Source organism: Terrapene carolina, unplaced genomic scaffold (genome assembly GCF_002925995.2).
Source record: "Terrapene carolina triunguis isolate 2854851 unplaced genomic scaffold, T_m_triunguis-2.0 Scaffold67, whole genome shotgun sequence".
NCBI lineage: Eukaryota > Metazoa > Chordata > Testudines > Emydidae > Terrapene > Terrapene triunguis.
This window is the reverse complement of record NW_020664418.1, coordinates 10,018,421-10,034,991: the sequence shown is the minus strand read 5'-3', so window position 1 is coordinate 10,034,991 and position 16,571 is coordinate 10,018,421. Positions and strand designations below refer to the sequence as shown.

The window sequence follows — 16,571 nt, the reverse complement described above, 5'->3', positions numbered from 1 at the left end:
TGAGCTATCAGGAGCAAGCCGCAGAGTGTTAGAAGCAGCCAGACCAGCTGAGCTAAGTCAAGGTGAGCAGAGGCAGCAGGGAGCAGCCTCCCCCCTGAGGATTTGGGACATGTAACTAATGGAGATTGTTGGCCTCCGAAAGGGCAGAGATGGACCCTTGGGTGCATCCCGTTACTTATTCTAGGGAGCAAGATGAGCAGCAGAAGCACTGCTCTCCCTCCAGTGAGAAAACGAACAGCTGGTGGCGAGACAGCCACCTTCTCAGTTACAAGCGGCACTGGCTGCATCAAATCAGATACATTCCCAGACAAAAGGCCTCTCCCAGTTAACTGTGCCCCAGGACTGCCACCCCCTGCCCTGAGACAAACATCCCCCTTCGGCATTAGCAGTGAGCCACATTCACCCATTCCCCTTCCATACTGGGGTATGCACCACACACCCACTGCGCAGGCTGCCTGGCATTCTACACAGACCACCTCCCATTGACACGTCTTCTTCCAGTGCCTGGGCAGCCTCTTGCCTCCTGCCCTGCATACAGGCAAGACCTCTCTAGGTCCCCCTGCCTCCAGCCAGTGGCAGATTGAGGATGGCTCTGTGCATCTGAGTTCCATGCTCTCACCCCAAAGCCCGGGACTTATATTTAATTCCATGACAAGGGTGTCCAGTCGTGTCGATCCTGGCTCCTCTTTCTAACCTGGACATCTCACAGCCCCACCCTTAACTGCAGTGAGTTCTATTGGAGCTCACCGTACAAAACCTAGAGAATATCACTAACCACTGAAATGCAGCCACCTCTGGAGCAGGACACAGGAGCTGAACATCCCAGGAAAGTTCAGGGCAGGAAGCAAAAAGCACCGTCCTGTCCAAGAGATGCTGCCGAGGGAACTGAGGGAGGCAGAATGTAATCCTTTCCACTGAAACCCAGGGATCAACACTCCCATCCTAGAACCCACAATTTAAAAACCACAGGTGCTCCCAGCCTGTGTTTAACAACTAATCCCAAAAGGGGCACCTCCAGCACCCCTGCCACTTGACTGCAGCACTGACTCACAAGGAAGATTGCTGCCTCCTGAGTCACCAGCAAGACCGTAGCTGGCACCCAGATTGTCCCCTCGCAGGTCTCCTGTCCTGGCACAGCCCTAGTCATCTTCCAAGATCTGACACAACACAATCAGGGATGGTAAAACTCCTGCTGCACCTTTGTGTTGTGAGAAGTGTGATGGCTCAGCACTTCATTTTCATTAATATTTACACACACACACCCGCTTTTAAGGGCTAGTCTGTCACTCTGGGCTACCAGTAAACAAGGAAATAAAATCAAGATCTATGTTAAAACAGCACTGGAAAGATCAGAGCTAGCAGTGGGCTAGTGCTGGTGAGTTGGGCTGAGAATCCGTGGCTCTCATTCCTGGTGGGTTTTTAAGGTGAGCTGCTGTATCTTCAAGTTTGGATAGGGTGAAATCCAGCCTCATGCAGTGGCACCCAGTAGAGCCTGGGATTCTATTCCTCTGCCCAGGGGAGAAATCCATCTTTGAATCCAACCCACGGTGCCGTTAGTTGGCTTAGTAAACAGCTGCTACCAACATTTCACTACATTTTTTTTAAATCTACCCTTTAGATCAGCCTGGCACCATTTTAACCATTGGCCTGAGGTAACATTTTGAGATGAAGGGAAAATTTCCTTAGTTTTTCATTCTCCCGACTCATGGTGTAGAACAGAGAGGAAGGATGGCCCAGTAGTTAGGGTGCCAGCCTGGAACCTACATACAATTCCTGGCTCCACACAGGCTTCTTGTGTGACCAAGACAAGTCCCAGATCCCCAAAGGGATTTAGGAGCCTCACTCCCGTTGAAGTTCATCTGGGCCTTAATCTCTCTGGGCCGCGGGACAACAGCTCTTCCCTCCCTCACAGGGACGTGGTGAGACTAACTACATCCAGGTCTGTGAGGTTCTCTGATCCTAAGGAATGGGGATCACACAAATACCCAAGAGAGCACGGATTTCGTGCCTGGGCTAGTGAACATTTGCAGTGTTTTCCAAGGCTGCCATACATTATTAATGGCAAAGGATTTTTCACATCTCGTTTGCCTCCCCTCACTTCTTCCATGTGTTAAGTCTGGGTTTCACTGAAAGGCCCCAATCCTACTGTAGTGCATAGGAATAAGGCAGTATCCCTTTAAATAGTTTGTGAGCCCTCTAGTAGCCTGCGCCATGTTCTAGGTTTTAGACGCCACCAGGCAGCCATCAGAGCAGCAGGGTGTGTGTAGCTAGGTCGGGCATGTCTGTGTAGACCTAGTAACATGATTGGTTGAGACCCAGCTGTGACTCGGTGGTTCCTACAACAACATGCACAATCAGATCTGCCTGGGCAGACCCTGGTGCCCGTTCAGAGCCCAGTAGCCATGCAGGAATCTGCATGGATGGATCCAACAGCAGAATTGCAGCCTGAGCTAATTTCATGTCCTGGTTCTAATGCCTCGCTGTGGGCTGTGCTGTTTGAGTTCCCAACACTGCCCGGGAAGGTTTGAGTAATAAACAAGCAAACAGCTGTTTAGAAAGTCTCTGACCCTGCTTCTCTATTCATTGGTGTTGGGATTTGTAAACCCCTTTAACTAAAGGGATCCTTTGGCTGCTGGGGACCCAGACATCCACTCACCCGCTTCAAGAGAAAGTATTGCATGACACGCTGTATGGGCCCTATTGCTCTCTCACTCACACCAATTTGACATCAGTGTAAATGTGCCCCTGACTTTAATAGAGCTCCTCCCAATTTACACCAGCATATAAGGGAGAAGGGTAGGGGCCCAAACATCCATGATCACATTCCCTGCGGTTTGCTAGTCACAGCAGGACCCATCTTCGCTTCAACGGGTGTTACCTTAGAGGCCTCTGCAGCTTTCTGTAATCTGCATCTGGGTCATATTGTGGCTTTAAGGCCCAGTGTACAGTGGGAATCCCAGTAGGAATTCTGGCTGATTCAGCCCTTGATGCAGTACGTAAGAATACCTCTCCTTTGGCAGGCCAGATTTCTATCACAATTGTTCTTTGTCCCACTGGCACCTTCCCCTCTTCCCCAGGCAGACAGCCAGATTCCAATCTTAGCCATAGCAGCAGAAATCTAATCCCTCCAGCAAAGCCAGTGGAGTTAATCCAGATTTACAGTGAGATGAGACTCAGGCCTCTAGTCTTTTCTCATGGGGTCATTTCAAAGGGTTTCACTGGATCCCTATACAGATCCAGTACACAGGAAATGGCCCCCGGACCCACTAACAGTAAAACATACTCAATAACAACCCTATCTATAGGAATTCTAGATTTGAGATGTTGCCTCAGATATGGGCAGCAATCTACAAACAGCCTTTACTTGCCAATATTGCTTTCGTAGGGATGTGCCATTGCAAAGCACTATGATAAAGGCCTGTATGTGCTGCGATGACTAGACACAAGAAGGGGAGATAAGGGCATCCTGACACCTGAAGGTTTGAATTTCATTCCTTGTTCAGAGTAGCATTTCCAGTTTGCTTCTTAGCACAGATTGTTCTTACCTTCTAACCCTAGCTATTGGCAGCCCCATGAGCCCCCATTCGTGTGATTGCACAGGAACGTCTAATATAGTTGGGGTGAAATCCTGGCCCCACTGCAGTCAATGACAGTTTTGCCTTTGACTTCTGTGTGGCCCAGATTTCCCCCTAGGAGTTTAAAGTCATGTCACATAAACTAGATTTGCAATAAAGCCTCGCAATTTCTCTCCGTCTCATGAGATATTGGTGGTCTCCAGTTACGGCGACACACAAGCAGGCATATCATATGCATGGTTCTTTAGATTTCCTAGAAAACCTCAGCTTGCAGAGAGAATTCATTTCTAAAGGTGAGTGTCTTCCCACCAACGCCCAGCAGTGTATTTTATCATCTCATCATGCTCCCAACAGCATACAGGGGGCCCTGACTGTGTCCTTGCATGACACTGCAAGGTGCACTTTGGGTTGGTGAAAAGCCATGAAATATGCTTATGGCTTAACACAGTTTCAGATCAGGGGCTGGATGGGTTCTCCTTTAATTTGAGACTTGGCCAGTGAATTCAGCTCCCTGGCCCTTAAATATGCCACTGGAAACCAGGGCAGCAAAGATGGGTGGTTTGGCTGTTGTAAGAAAAATACCGCAATCTGCATGGAGGGCTATAGGAATCCAGCTTCCACCTGCATGTGGATGTCACATACAGTGCAAAGATTTGCTGCTGCTGCTGCTAGTCTGCAGGGCTAGATTTATAGATTTGCTGTGCGTCTATAGTACACAGGATACAGGGGAAATCTGAGCCAGGAACCTGAGTGTCTCCCTGCCCCCAGCATCCCCCCAGGAGCCCTTCTGCTGTAGGTTTGGCCACAAAGCGTCTCAGACAAACATCTGGTAGCTGAGAACAAACACGCCCCAGGTGCGATCACATGCTTAGCAGAAGGTGGCTGGGAATCTTTTAAAATTTATTTTAATTCTCACCCTGCTCTTAGGCTTCAGCCAAAGCCTCCCTGAAATCAGCCACCCAACCCCTGGGGCTAGAGACAATCCAGGCGCCCCCTTTTTACCCCAGACCCCTCCGAGGGGGAGCTACAGGCATCTGCCACTGCAATGGCCGCCCCCACAGGTCCCTCCTGGTTGGTGCTTTTCTCAGCGTAAACAAAATGCTGTCCCAAATGGAGGGGGTGGGGAACAAGGGGAAATGCATCCATGATCCAATAGCCCATGCCCTGGGAATCAGGGCAGAGGATGGCCCGAGCTGGCCCTTCCAGTCCCCCCGCAGCCTGGGCACCAGCAACCCCCCCCCCCGACCCTGCCCAGTCTAGCCGCGCCCCCACTTACCGTTTGTAATCCGAGGAGAAGATGCCGCCGCTGGCCGGATCGTGGCCATACTCCGGCTCCCCCAGGCTGGAGGAGCCCCCTTTCTCCTCGCTGTAGGCTGGGCTGGCCGACATGGCTGGGAGCAGGGGGTTCGACCAGGGGAAGGCGATGCTGAGCCTCTTAAAGCCACAGGCACCTGCAAATCAGGGATGCGCTGGGGGCGGGGGGTTGCAGCAGGGATGGATGCTGCAGCTGATGTCAGCATCATGTGGCCGCAGCCTGCGTAGGCTGGGAAACCCCAACCCCCACCCGGCCGGGAGAGGCAGGGTGGGAGGGGGAGCCTCCTCTTAAAGAGGCAGGAGGCGGCTCGTGCTGGGCTGCTGTCCAGCACAAGATGGGGGATGCCGGGGCAGGGCGGATGGGGCAGAGGGACTCAGGGCAGGGGGCTGTAGAAAGGCTCCAGGGGGAGCTGCAGGATCAGAGCCATCCTCACCCCCTGGAGGGACCCAGTTTCTTCTCCTGTGGGGTAACCCCTTTGGAAGGGGGCAGATCAGAGGATCAGGCTAGGCCCTTCTCTGACACGTGGGCTGGGCACAAGTTTTCCAGCCAAGTTTCTTTTCCCAGTGAAAAATGGGGCTTTTGCCCCAATGTGACTGTCCCCAGAGAGTGTGTGCATGCCCCACCCTGTCTGATGCCTGGGTGACAAACCAGGGAGTTCTGTTTTCAGCCATTTCCCACAGGAAGGTTTTGATTTTTGGCCCCCAAAACCTGAAAACTTCTCCTTTGGGGCTGAAGGGTTTTTGACAAAACATCTAACTTTTCGGGGAGTGGGAGGGAGGGGGCGGGGGAGAGATCATTTTCCAACACACCCTGTGTAAAAACCTGAGTGCCAGAAATGGGTGTTCATTAGTTATGGGAAATAAAACAGTGGCCAGAAAAATGGCCAAGGGTTACAAAGGCAAATAGATGGCTAAAAACCAAACTACATGAACACAGCTGAGGAGAACAGGAGAGGAGGCCGTTCACAGTTTTTGAACGGCCACCTCTGCCACTTTCTCCAATTAGGGCCAGTCTTGCCGGGGTGTCGTTACATTTGCCCAGAGCCACCCCAGCCAAACCCAGCTGCCCTTGAGTGAGGCCTCTGGAGTGACAAGGAAATCTGCCCTGAATCCTTGTTTGGAAAGGTGTGCAGCAGGAGCCCAGCGCTGAGACTTTCTCACCGATCCAAGCCCCAGGAAGGCCCCAGTGTTAGGACCAGAACACGCAGGACCTTCCTCAATACCTCCTTGGCTGGCCAGCCACTCGTACTTATTGACACTGGCAATTAGTACGTCTGTGACCCCAGAAGCAGGGTGGCAAGCACAGAAGCAGGATAAGAGGGGTGGGACCTACTCCCAACCTCTAGGGTGCTTTGAGGACACCTGGTCATGGGGCTGAAGCAGCACCGGCCATCTCCATAGCCCAGTTACCGGAGAGGCCTGGGGATTGTATGTTAATTGGCTTTCTTATGCAGGCTGAAGTCCCCGCATTGGTCGCTGGGGCAGCTGGACACAGCGCTCCCAACCTGCAGGGAAGAGCATCAGGCCAACGGCTACCGCAAGAGAGGTGCTGACACCAGCATGTCTGTGAGACCAGCTGATGCTTTGCTGATATGGAGATAGCCAAATGGGGGCTAGTCCAACCCCCTGGAAGCCTGCCCACTGGCACCTGCTGCCCCTTCCTGACAGCACCAACATGTGGGGTGAGGCTCCACTGCTTGGGATGTTTAAAACAGGTGACTTCTAGAGCCAGCTATTGGCTGCACTGATGGGTGTTTGTGCCCCACTCTGCCAAAGGGTCACTGGGAACAGGAGACCGTCTCTGGGCACTGCTGCTGGTGAGGATCACCTCCACAGTCGCCTCTAACACAGCTCAGGCTGCACCAGCTGCAGACAACTGTGCCTGTAACAGGAGCAGCCCCAGGAGTTCCCAGCTGACTCTCCATACAGAGAAACTCAGCAGCATTGCCCAGATCTGCAGGATGGTCGGGGCAGGAACACGCAGCTCTTTGGGAAACCTGCTTCCCACTCTCTCCAGTGTAATGAGCCACAGGGATCTGGGCTCCCCAGCAGCCCAGTCCCTGCAGTGAAGGTTATAACCCAGCCCGGCCTGGAGCTTGTTCCCATGTGCGCTGAGCTCAGTGGCAAAGCTACTGCCAGATCTGGGCCCTATAAGGAGCATCAGGAAGCTTTTTCTCTGGGAAAGAGCGCCCTCTAGTGACACACAGCGCCCTTAACTCTACCGCCGATAAACACACAAACTTCAGTGAGAGTGAGGGCTGCATCAGACAGGGCCGGCTCCAGGCACCAGCTTGCCAATCAGGTGCTTGGGGCGGCCACTCCGGAGAGGGGCGGCAGGTCCAGCTATTCGGCGGCAATTCGGCAGACGGTCCCTCACTGCCGCTCGGAGCGAAGGACCTTCGGCTGAATTGCTGCCGCAGATCGCCATTGCGGCTTTTTTTTTTTCTTTGCACCGCTTGGGGCGGCAAAAACCCTGGAGCCGGCCCTGGCATCAGAACACACCTACCCATGCAAAATATTCAAAGCAGGGAACTAAATGAAAGGAGGAGTCTCCTACACTCCTTGCTGCTTTCACATTGCTAATAATGGGTCCATAATTCACTCCACAAGGCTTTCACTTCTACCTCCAGCAGATTCTGAAAAGCAACGTTACCCCAACCTCACCAGACTCACACCAGAGCACAGATCCTTGACAGAGACCCCAGGTGCTCTTGTATCAATAGATCAGCACATCTGCCTGTCCCACAGTACATGCACTGCAGGAGTTAGTCACAGTGCTGAGGCTGCTGTGACGGTTTTGTGCTGAAGTGCAAGCGTTTTTCCAGTGCTTGCAAAACGGGACTGAGAAAAGGTGAGTCAATCTAGAGAGACGCTTCAAAAAGGGGTGATTTGGGACCCTTAGTGCTCTCTCTGTATTAGGGATGTAAAATATTAAACAGTTAAACAGTTAACCAATAAGTATTAGTCTTACCTTTAATATATTGCAGTTAATGTTTCAAACAGATTGGCAGCAGCCCTGACCCTGGACCCCACTCTGTGTCCCAGACCCTGACTCCGTTGTGTGAGATTGGGCAGCAGCCCAGACCCTGACCCCTGTCATGTGGGGCCAGGCGGCAGCCCCAGATCCTGGACCCCGACCCCCGCCATGTGGGGTAGATTGTGAACTTGTTAACGATTAAATGGTTAACCAATATAATTTTAATAGTTTAAACAGGTACTTTTTAAAACAATATTTACATCCCTATTGTGTATCACCCCTGCTTTCACCAAAACACCACAAAAATTTCTAATAGTGCTCAAAGTTCACAGTTTGGGGTTTTGGTGGTTGTGGGGTTTGTTTTTGTTTTGCCACTTTAACCAGATTTTTACAAAATAAAGGGTTAAGGCTCTTGTTAAACTGACAACTTCTAATGCCACCTTGATCCCGGACTTGCCATCAGCACCTCCAGAATTGCTTATGATTTGTATTGCGGTAGCACCTCGGAGCCAGGGAGCAGGACCCAACCGTGCTAAGAGCTGCACAAACAGAACAAAAAGATGCTCCCGGCCCTGCTATGTTTCAGAGTCCTTCCTATCAGCAGTTCTTCTGGCGATTTTGGGGTGCAGGCAGTGCCTGGAATGCTATAAATAGCTCTTGACCCATGGGAAAGCCAGAAGTCCCCATTCCCATGGCAGTGGGTGCTCCAGTGGGAGTCAGGGAGCAACTCCAGTGTATCCTGTGTCCATCTATGCACAGCCCCCTCCTCAGGGCAGCTCTGGGGAGCCTAGGTCCCTGAGCATTGTAAACCCTGGAAATCCAACAAGTGTATGTGAGTGTAGGAGGAAGAGAGGGGAAGGGTTGCTCAGTCCCCTGTATCCGTGTCACTTGCCAGTCACTGTTGTTTCACTGCAGAGCTTCACAGCTTGTGTGAGCGCCAAGGAGGAGCTGCGCAGCAATGTGAGTTTAGTGGCCAGAACAGGGGCGCACCGGTAGCTGTGAATGTCACATCTGAGCAATAACCGGGGTCAGTGACAGCCAGTGCTGTCTCGCCAGAGGCCGCCTGCAAAGTGAGACGATGCTGCCGCCTTGAGGCACTCAGTGACAATGCAACGTTTAATCTCAGTTAATCTTTTGCCTTGACAAAATCATCTGCAATTTTCAAGATGCTCCATCGCTTTCAAAGCCACACTTCTGAGTTACGTTGTCCCTGCCGTTGTCCCAAACCAGCCCTAGATGAGTGTAACTAAAGGAGATCAGAGAGGGAAATCGTTTTCTCCTTTTCAGTGTGCTAGAACTTTTTGCACAGTCAGTTTTAGTGTTCAGGGTCTCTGATACTGTAGTGACAGGTGCCAGATAAGAACATAGATAGAAAAACATTTAAAAAATAGGATGAGAACCATGAAGATTGGCTGGGGGACTCGGGTGGGTGTAGCTCTCGACATGACTTTGAATTAACTTTTTAAAAACTGACTTGACTTTTAGCTGTTAGGGGCCCTTAAGAGGAGGATGAAGAGTCTGATGCACATTGAGTATAAGCCTGTCCTTGACATGCCATGAGACTGCCATCACTGTGTGTGTCTGCGCGCATGCACATCACTGAGGAACCCTCAGCATCCCCAGCCAGGCCAGGGATAGAAAGAAGTATCGTCTGCAAGAGTCAGCCAGCCAGAGCCGGGTTTCAGTGTCTCACCACTGATGTATTTTCCCTGTGTTGAGGACTGGGGAGCTGGTTTGTAAAATGGGGACAGTTTAACAGGACTCGGAAGCAGGATCCTTAGGGTATGTCTACACTACGAGAGTAGTTCGATTTTACTTAAATCGAATATGTGGAATCGATATTGCAAAGTCGAACGTGTGTGTCCACACTAAGGACGGTAATTCGACTTTGTGAGTCCACACTAACGGGGAAAGCGTCGACATTGGAAGCGGTGCACTGTGGGCAGCTATCCCACAGTTCCCGCAGTCCCCGCTGCCCATTGGAATTCTGGGTCGAGCTGCCAATGTCTTCTGGGTAAAAAAATGTGTCGAGGGTGTTTTTGGGTAACTGTCGTCATCCGTCCATCACTACCGCCCTCCCTCCCTGAAAGCGCCGGCGGGAAATCAGTTCGCGCACTTTTCTGGTCAGTGACAGTGCAGACGCCACAGCACTGCGAGCATGGAGCCCGCTGCGACCATCGCTGCAGTTGTGGCCGTTGTCAACACCTCGCAGCTTATCATCCACCTTTCCCAGAGGCAGATGCTGAGAAATCGGGCGAGGAGGCTACGGCAGCGCGGTGAGGACCTGAAGTCTGAGAGTGGCACAGACCTGTCAGAAAGCACGGGACCCAGCGCCGAGGACATCACGGTGACAATGGGTCATATGGATGTTGTGGAACGGCAATTCTGGGCCTGGGAAACAAGCACGGACTGGTGGGACCGCATAGTGCTGCAGGTCTGGGATGAATCACAGTGGCTGCGAAACTTTCGCATGCGGAAGGGGACTTTCATGGAACTTTGTGAGTTGCTGTCCCCTGCCCTGAAGCGCAATGACACCCGGATGCGAGCAGCCCTGACTGTCCAGAAGCGAGTAGCCATAGCCCTCTGGAAGCTTGCAACGCCAGACAGCTACCAGTCAGTCGCGAACCACTTTGGCGTGGGCAAATCTACCGTGGGGGTTGTTGTGATGCAAGTAGCCAACGCAATCGTTGAGGTACTGCTCTCAAAGGTAGTGACCCTGGGAAACGCGCAGGTCATCATAGATGGCTTCGCCGCGATGGGATTCCCAAACTGCGGTGGGGCTATAGATGGAACTCACATCCCTATCCTGGGACCGGACCACCAGGCCAGCCAGTACATTAACCGAAAGGGCTACTTTTCAATGGTGCTGCAAGCACTGGTGGACCATAGGGGACGTTTTACAAACATCAACGTCGGATGGCCGGGCAAGGTTCATGACGCTCACGTTTTCAGGAACTCTGGTCTGTTTAGACGGCTGCAGGAAGGTATTTACTTCCCAGACCACAAAATAAGTCTTGGGGATGTGGAGATGCCTACAGTCATCCTCGGGGACCCAGCCTACCCGCTAATGCCCTGGCTCATGAAGCCCTATACTGGCGCCCTGGACACTGAAAAAGAACTCTTCAACTACCGGCTGAGCAAGTGCAGAATGGTGGTGGAGTGTGCTTTTGGCCGTCTCAAGGGGAGATGGAGAAGCTTACTGACTCGCTGTGACCTCAGCGAAACCAATATCCCCATTGTTATTGCAGCTTGCTGTGTGCTCCACAATCTCTGTGAGAGCAAGGGGGAGACCTTTATGGCGGGGTGGGAGGTTGAGGCAAATAGCCTGGCTGCTGATTACGCCCAGCCTGACAGCCGGGCGATTAGAAGAGCCCAGCGGGACGCGCTGTGCATCCGGGAGGCTTTGAAAGCTAGGTTCCTGAGTGAGCAGGGTAACCTGTGACTTTTCAGTTTGTGTACAGAGAAGCTGAACCTGCCCCCGTTTCTTTACCCACTAAATCTTCAGTATCCTCTCCATTTACATACCCCGTTCCCCCGCTTCCAAAACACGTTTAAAAATAAAATGACTTGAATTTTGTTAATGAACACCGTTTTCTTTATTACTGTTTTCGCGGGAAAGTTTTGAACCTGGGACGCAGACTGTGGTGGGGAGCGGGTGTAGTGTAGTGATGCAAATGACGCTTCTAAACTCCAGGAATGACAGGCTCCGCAGTGGTGGACTGGTGGTTTCAACGGAGCCTGCCACCCCTCCTGTTCGGGACTGTGTGTGTGGGGGGGCTATGTGACTTTGTGGCAGGGGGAGGACGGTTACAGATCCCCTGCTGCGTGGCTCTGTGATCCAGGATAAGGACCGCTGCATAAGATCTCTAACTGCCCTCCCCCGCCACAAAGTCACAGAGCACCCCCCACAGAACACTAAAACCACCTCCCAGACTGACCAGAGTAACTAGTGACTGCAATGTGTGTGTGCCTGCTGCTGTCCTGTCCAATTACCAACCCCCTTCCCCCCCTTCAGACAGACTCTCCTCTAAAGAACATGATGGAAACAGTAATGAACAGAAACGTATTTTTTATTAACAACTACACATGAAACTGGGGGGTGAAACTTGGACGGGGGCTTGGGTGAGGCGGGAAGTAAAGGACTTTTCAAATTTTGGGGAATGAGAGCCTTCTGGTGCTTGAGCAATCTGCAGGGGTGGAGTGAGAGTTTTCACGGACTCTGCCGCCCCTCCTTCTTTGGACTTTGGGTGAGGGGGGTATGGGACTGGGTGGCGGGGGAGGGCGGTTACAGATAGACTGCAGCGGGGCTCTGTCCTCCTGCCTCCGGTCCTGCAGAACATCTACAAGGCGCCGGAGCGTGTCCGTTTGCTCCCTCATTAGTCCAAGCAGCGTTTGAGTCGCCTGCTGGTCTTCCTGCCACCACCTCTCCTCCTGTTCCATGTGTGCTCGGTGCATTTGGGACAAGTTCTCCCTCCACTGTGTCTGCTGGGCTGCCTGGGCTCGGGAGCAGCCCATAAGTTCCGAGAACATGTCCTCCCGTGTCCTCTTCTTCATCCGCCTCATCTGCGCTAGCCTCTGGGTGTGTGATGCCAGGCTAGGTTGTGAGACAGTCACAGCTGTGGGAATGGAAAAAAGGGAGTGAATTCCTCAGAAAGATAAATGTAGTTGTGAACAAATAACATAGTCTTTCTCTGTGAACAAGACCATGCACAGCACCTATCACATGCGCACTCAGGACAAGGTCGAATTTTCGGCCCTCGCATTCAGTGCCTGGGGTCTCGCAGTGCAGATCAGAGAAGCGGGGCAGGACACCGGAATTTGTGTAGCAGGCCGACATGGTAAGCCGTGTACTTGTGGCTGCTTAAAACTTTGATAGTTGCACTGGCCTCCTTTCACATTGAAAGCAATGCCAGTCCCTGCTGCCAGCAATCCGGCAAGCATGAACTCTGCCCTGTCCCACCCCCTTGCGGCTGTCCCAGGGAAAGATCCCTGTATGCTGCCCCTCTCCCGCCTCCACCGCGTGGCTGTAAACCGCCGGTTACAGTTCTGTAAAGGAACAGGCAAGCAGTCCCAATACTAACATTCCCCTACCTAATTCAAAGCAGGTCATCATGAGCGACATCACTCTGATGAGGATTTCCGAGACGGAAAAAGAAAGGATGCTTCGGGAAAGCCTGCAAAGACCAGGGCCGTATGCCGCCATGCTCTGCAGGGCAATGATCCCGGAGTACTTGCTTCTCTCCTGGCGCGGAAATGTTTCCTACTACGGAGGACCCAATAAGGCCGCTCTCCCCAGGAACCTGATGCAAAGGCTTTCCAATTACCTCCAGGAGAGCTTCGTGGAGATGTCAATGGAGGATTTCAGCTCTATCCCCGGACATATAGACCGGATTTTACTGTAGCTGCACTGGCAGGGACTAAACAGTAGAACTGCTTGGGCAGAACAATCATGCTACACCGGACATTGTTTGATTTTTTTAAGTAGTTGCACTGCCAGGGAGTGAACAGTTAAGCGCCTAGGGCAAAGTAATAATGAAAAACCCATTCTTAATATTCCTGTTCTGTGAAAAATAAATGTTTACATGTTTAAAACACTTACTGGCTGATCCTTCCCCTGATTCTGTGTCCGGGTTAACGGCTGGTGACGGTTGGTAGGGGATCTCTGTAAGTGTGATGAAGAGATCCTGGCTGTCGGGGAAATCAGCGTTGTAAGCGCTGTCGACTGCCTCGTCCTCCTCATCTCCTTCCTCATCTTCCCCGTCCGCTACCATGTCCGAGGAAGCGGCCGTCGACAATATCCCATCCTCAGAGTCCACGGTCAGTGGTGGGGTAGTGGTGGCGGCCGCACCTAGGATGGAATGCAGTGCCTCGTAGAAACGGGATGTCTGGGGCTGGGATCCGGAGCGTCCGTTTGCCTCTTTGGTCTTCTGGTAGCCTTGTCTCAGCTCCTTGATTTTCACGCGGCACTGCATTGCATCCCGGCTGTATCCTCTCTCTGCCATGGCTTTAGAGATCATCTCATAGATCTTTGCATTCCGTCTTTTGGAGCGCAGCTCGGAAAGCACGGACTCATCGCCCCACACAGCGATCAGATCCAAGACTTCCCGATCAGTCCATGCTGGGGCCCTCTTTCTATTCTGAGATTGCACGGCCATCTCTGCTGGAGAGCTCTGCATCGTTGCCAGTGCTGCTGAGCTCGCCACGATGTCCAAACAGGAAATGAGATTCAAACTGCCCAGACAGGAAAAGGAATTCAAATTTTCCCGGGGCTTTTCCTGTGTGGCTGGTCAGAGCATCCGAGCTCGGACTGCTGTCCAGAGCGTCAACAGAGTGGTGCACTGTGGGATAGCTCCCGGAGCTATTAGCGTCGATTTCCATCCACACCTAGCCTAAGGCCTGGTCCACACTACCCCCCCACTTCGGACTAAGGTACGCAAATTCAGCTACGTTAATAACGTAGCTGAATTCGAAGTACCTTAGTCCGAACTTACCGCGGGTCCAGATGCTGTAGGCAGGCTCCCCCGTCGATGCCGCGTACTCCTCTCGCTGAGCTGGAGTACCGGCGTCGACGGCGAGCACTTCCGGGATTGATCCGGGATCGATTTATCGTGTCTAGACAAGACGTGATAAATCGATCCCAGAACACCGATTGCCTGCCGTCGGACCCGGAGGTAAGTGTAGACGTACCCTAATTCGACATGGCCATGTCGAATTTAGCGCTACTCCCCTCGTTGGGGAGGAGTACAGAAGTCGAATTTAAGAGACCTCTATGTCGAACTAAATAGCTTCGTGGTATGGACGGGTGCAGAGTTAATTCGATGTAACAGCGCTAAATTCGACATAAACTCCTAGTGTAGACCAGGCCTAAGACTGACAGAGATGCGCTTGTTAGATGTGAGAGCTCCTGTAACCTTTTCTTCCCCTTCCCTTTCCCTCCATTTCCTGTTCTCCTACGGCAGCTAACTCATCCCTTCCTGCCATCCCCACGCACCTTCCCTCACCCCCAGAACGTATAACGGCCTGGTCTACACTAGAAAGTTAGGTTGGTATAACTACATTGCTCAGGGGTATGAAAAATCCACACACCTGAGCGACACAATTACACCAACCTCACCCTGGTGCAGAGAGTGCGAGGTTGATGGGGGAGAATTCTCCAAGCTACCGCCTCTTGGGGAGATGAATTACCTGTGCCAATGGGAGAACCCCTCACGTCGGCGTAGTTAGCGTCCTCACTGAAGCACTGCGGCATTTCAACTGTAGACAAGGGGGAGGGGAGATGATCCCAGAGCAGATCTTTTTAGAAAAACATCCAATTGTGATTTAAAAATCTCTATTGATGGCGAATCCATCAGGACCCTTGGTAAATTGTTCCAATGCTGAATTACCCGCACTGTTAATTCAGACTGGAAATAACATACATTTTTGTCTAGCTTCAACTTCCAGACATTGGTAAATTGCACTGCTGCATTTCTTTGAATCTCAAGCCAGCTTTTTTTCTGTGTATGTAACCCACACACCTCCCGGGTGTGGTGTTCTGTCCCATCTAGTGGCACTGAGACCACTTAGGCCTGGTCTACACTACGACTAAATTCGGATTTAGCAGCGTTAATTCGAATTAACCCTTCACCCGTCCACACAACGGAGCCATTTAGTTCGAAATAAAGGGCGCTTAAAATCGATTTCTGTACTCCACCCCGACGAGCGGAGTAGTGCCAAAATCGATTTTGTCAATTTGAATTAGGGTTAGTGTGGCTGCAATTCGATGGTATTGGCCTCCGAGAGCTGTCCCAGAGTGCACCATTGTGACCGCTCTGGACAGCAATCTGAACTCGCATGCACTGACCAGGTAGACAGGAAAAGCCCCAGGAAAATTTGAATTTCATTTCCTGTTTGCCCAGCGTGGAGAGCACAGGTGACCACAGATACCACAGATACCTCAGCTCATCAGCACAGGTAACCATGCAGGCTGATAATCGAAAAAGAGCACCAGCATGGACCGCACGGGAGGTACAGGATCTGATCGCTATATGGGGAGAGGATTCAGTGCTAGCAGAACTTCGTTCGAAAAGACGAAATGCCAAAACTTTTGAAAAAATCTCCAAGGGCATGATGGAGAGAGGCCACAATAGGGACTCAGATCAGTGCCGCGTGAAAGTCAAGGAGCTCAGACAAGCCTATCAAAAAACAAAGGAGGCAAATGGTCGCTCTGGGTCAGAGCCGCGGACATGCCGCTTCTACGCCGAGCTGCATGCAATTCTAGGGGGGGCCGCCACCACTACCCCACCTGTGATCGTGGAATCCGGGTCGGGGATAGTCTCTACACCTGAGGATTCTGAGGATGGGGAAGAGGAGGAGGAGGAGGAGGACGAGCTTGCAGAGAGCACCCAGCACTCCGTTCTCCCCAACAGCCAGGAGCTTTTTCTCAGCCTGACTGAAGTACCCTCCCAAGCCAGTAGCCAAGACCATGACCCCATGGAAGGGACCTCAGGTGAGTTTACCTTTTAAAATATAAAACATGGTTTAAAAACAAGCGTTTTTTAATGATTAATTTGCCCTGAGGACTTGGGATGCATTCGTGGCCAGTACAGCTACTGGAAAAGTCTGTTAACGTGTCTGGGGATGGAGCGGAAATCCTCCAGGGACATCTCCATGAAGCTCTCCTGGAGGTACTCCAAAAGCCTTGCCACAAGGTTTCTGGGCAGTGC

The 16,571-nt window shown here is 51.9% G+C and overlaps 1 protein-coding gene across 1 annotated transcript in view; it reads right to left on the bottom strand.

Moving 5' to 3' along the window:
- AP3B2 (adaptor related protein complex 3 subunit beta 2) overlaps positions 1-4,964 on the bottom strand; it is a 64,479-nt gene extending 59,515 nt beyond the window's left edge. Inside the window, exon 1 of the mRNA XM_029910793.1 lies at positions 4,852-4,964. Coding sequence (XP_029766653.1) covers positions 4,852-4,964 — 113 coding nt within the window. The remainder of the gene's footprint in view (positions 1-4,851) is intronic.
- Between the last annotated feature and the right edge of the window lie 11,607 nt (positions 4,965-16,571).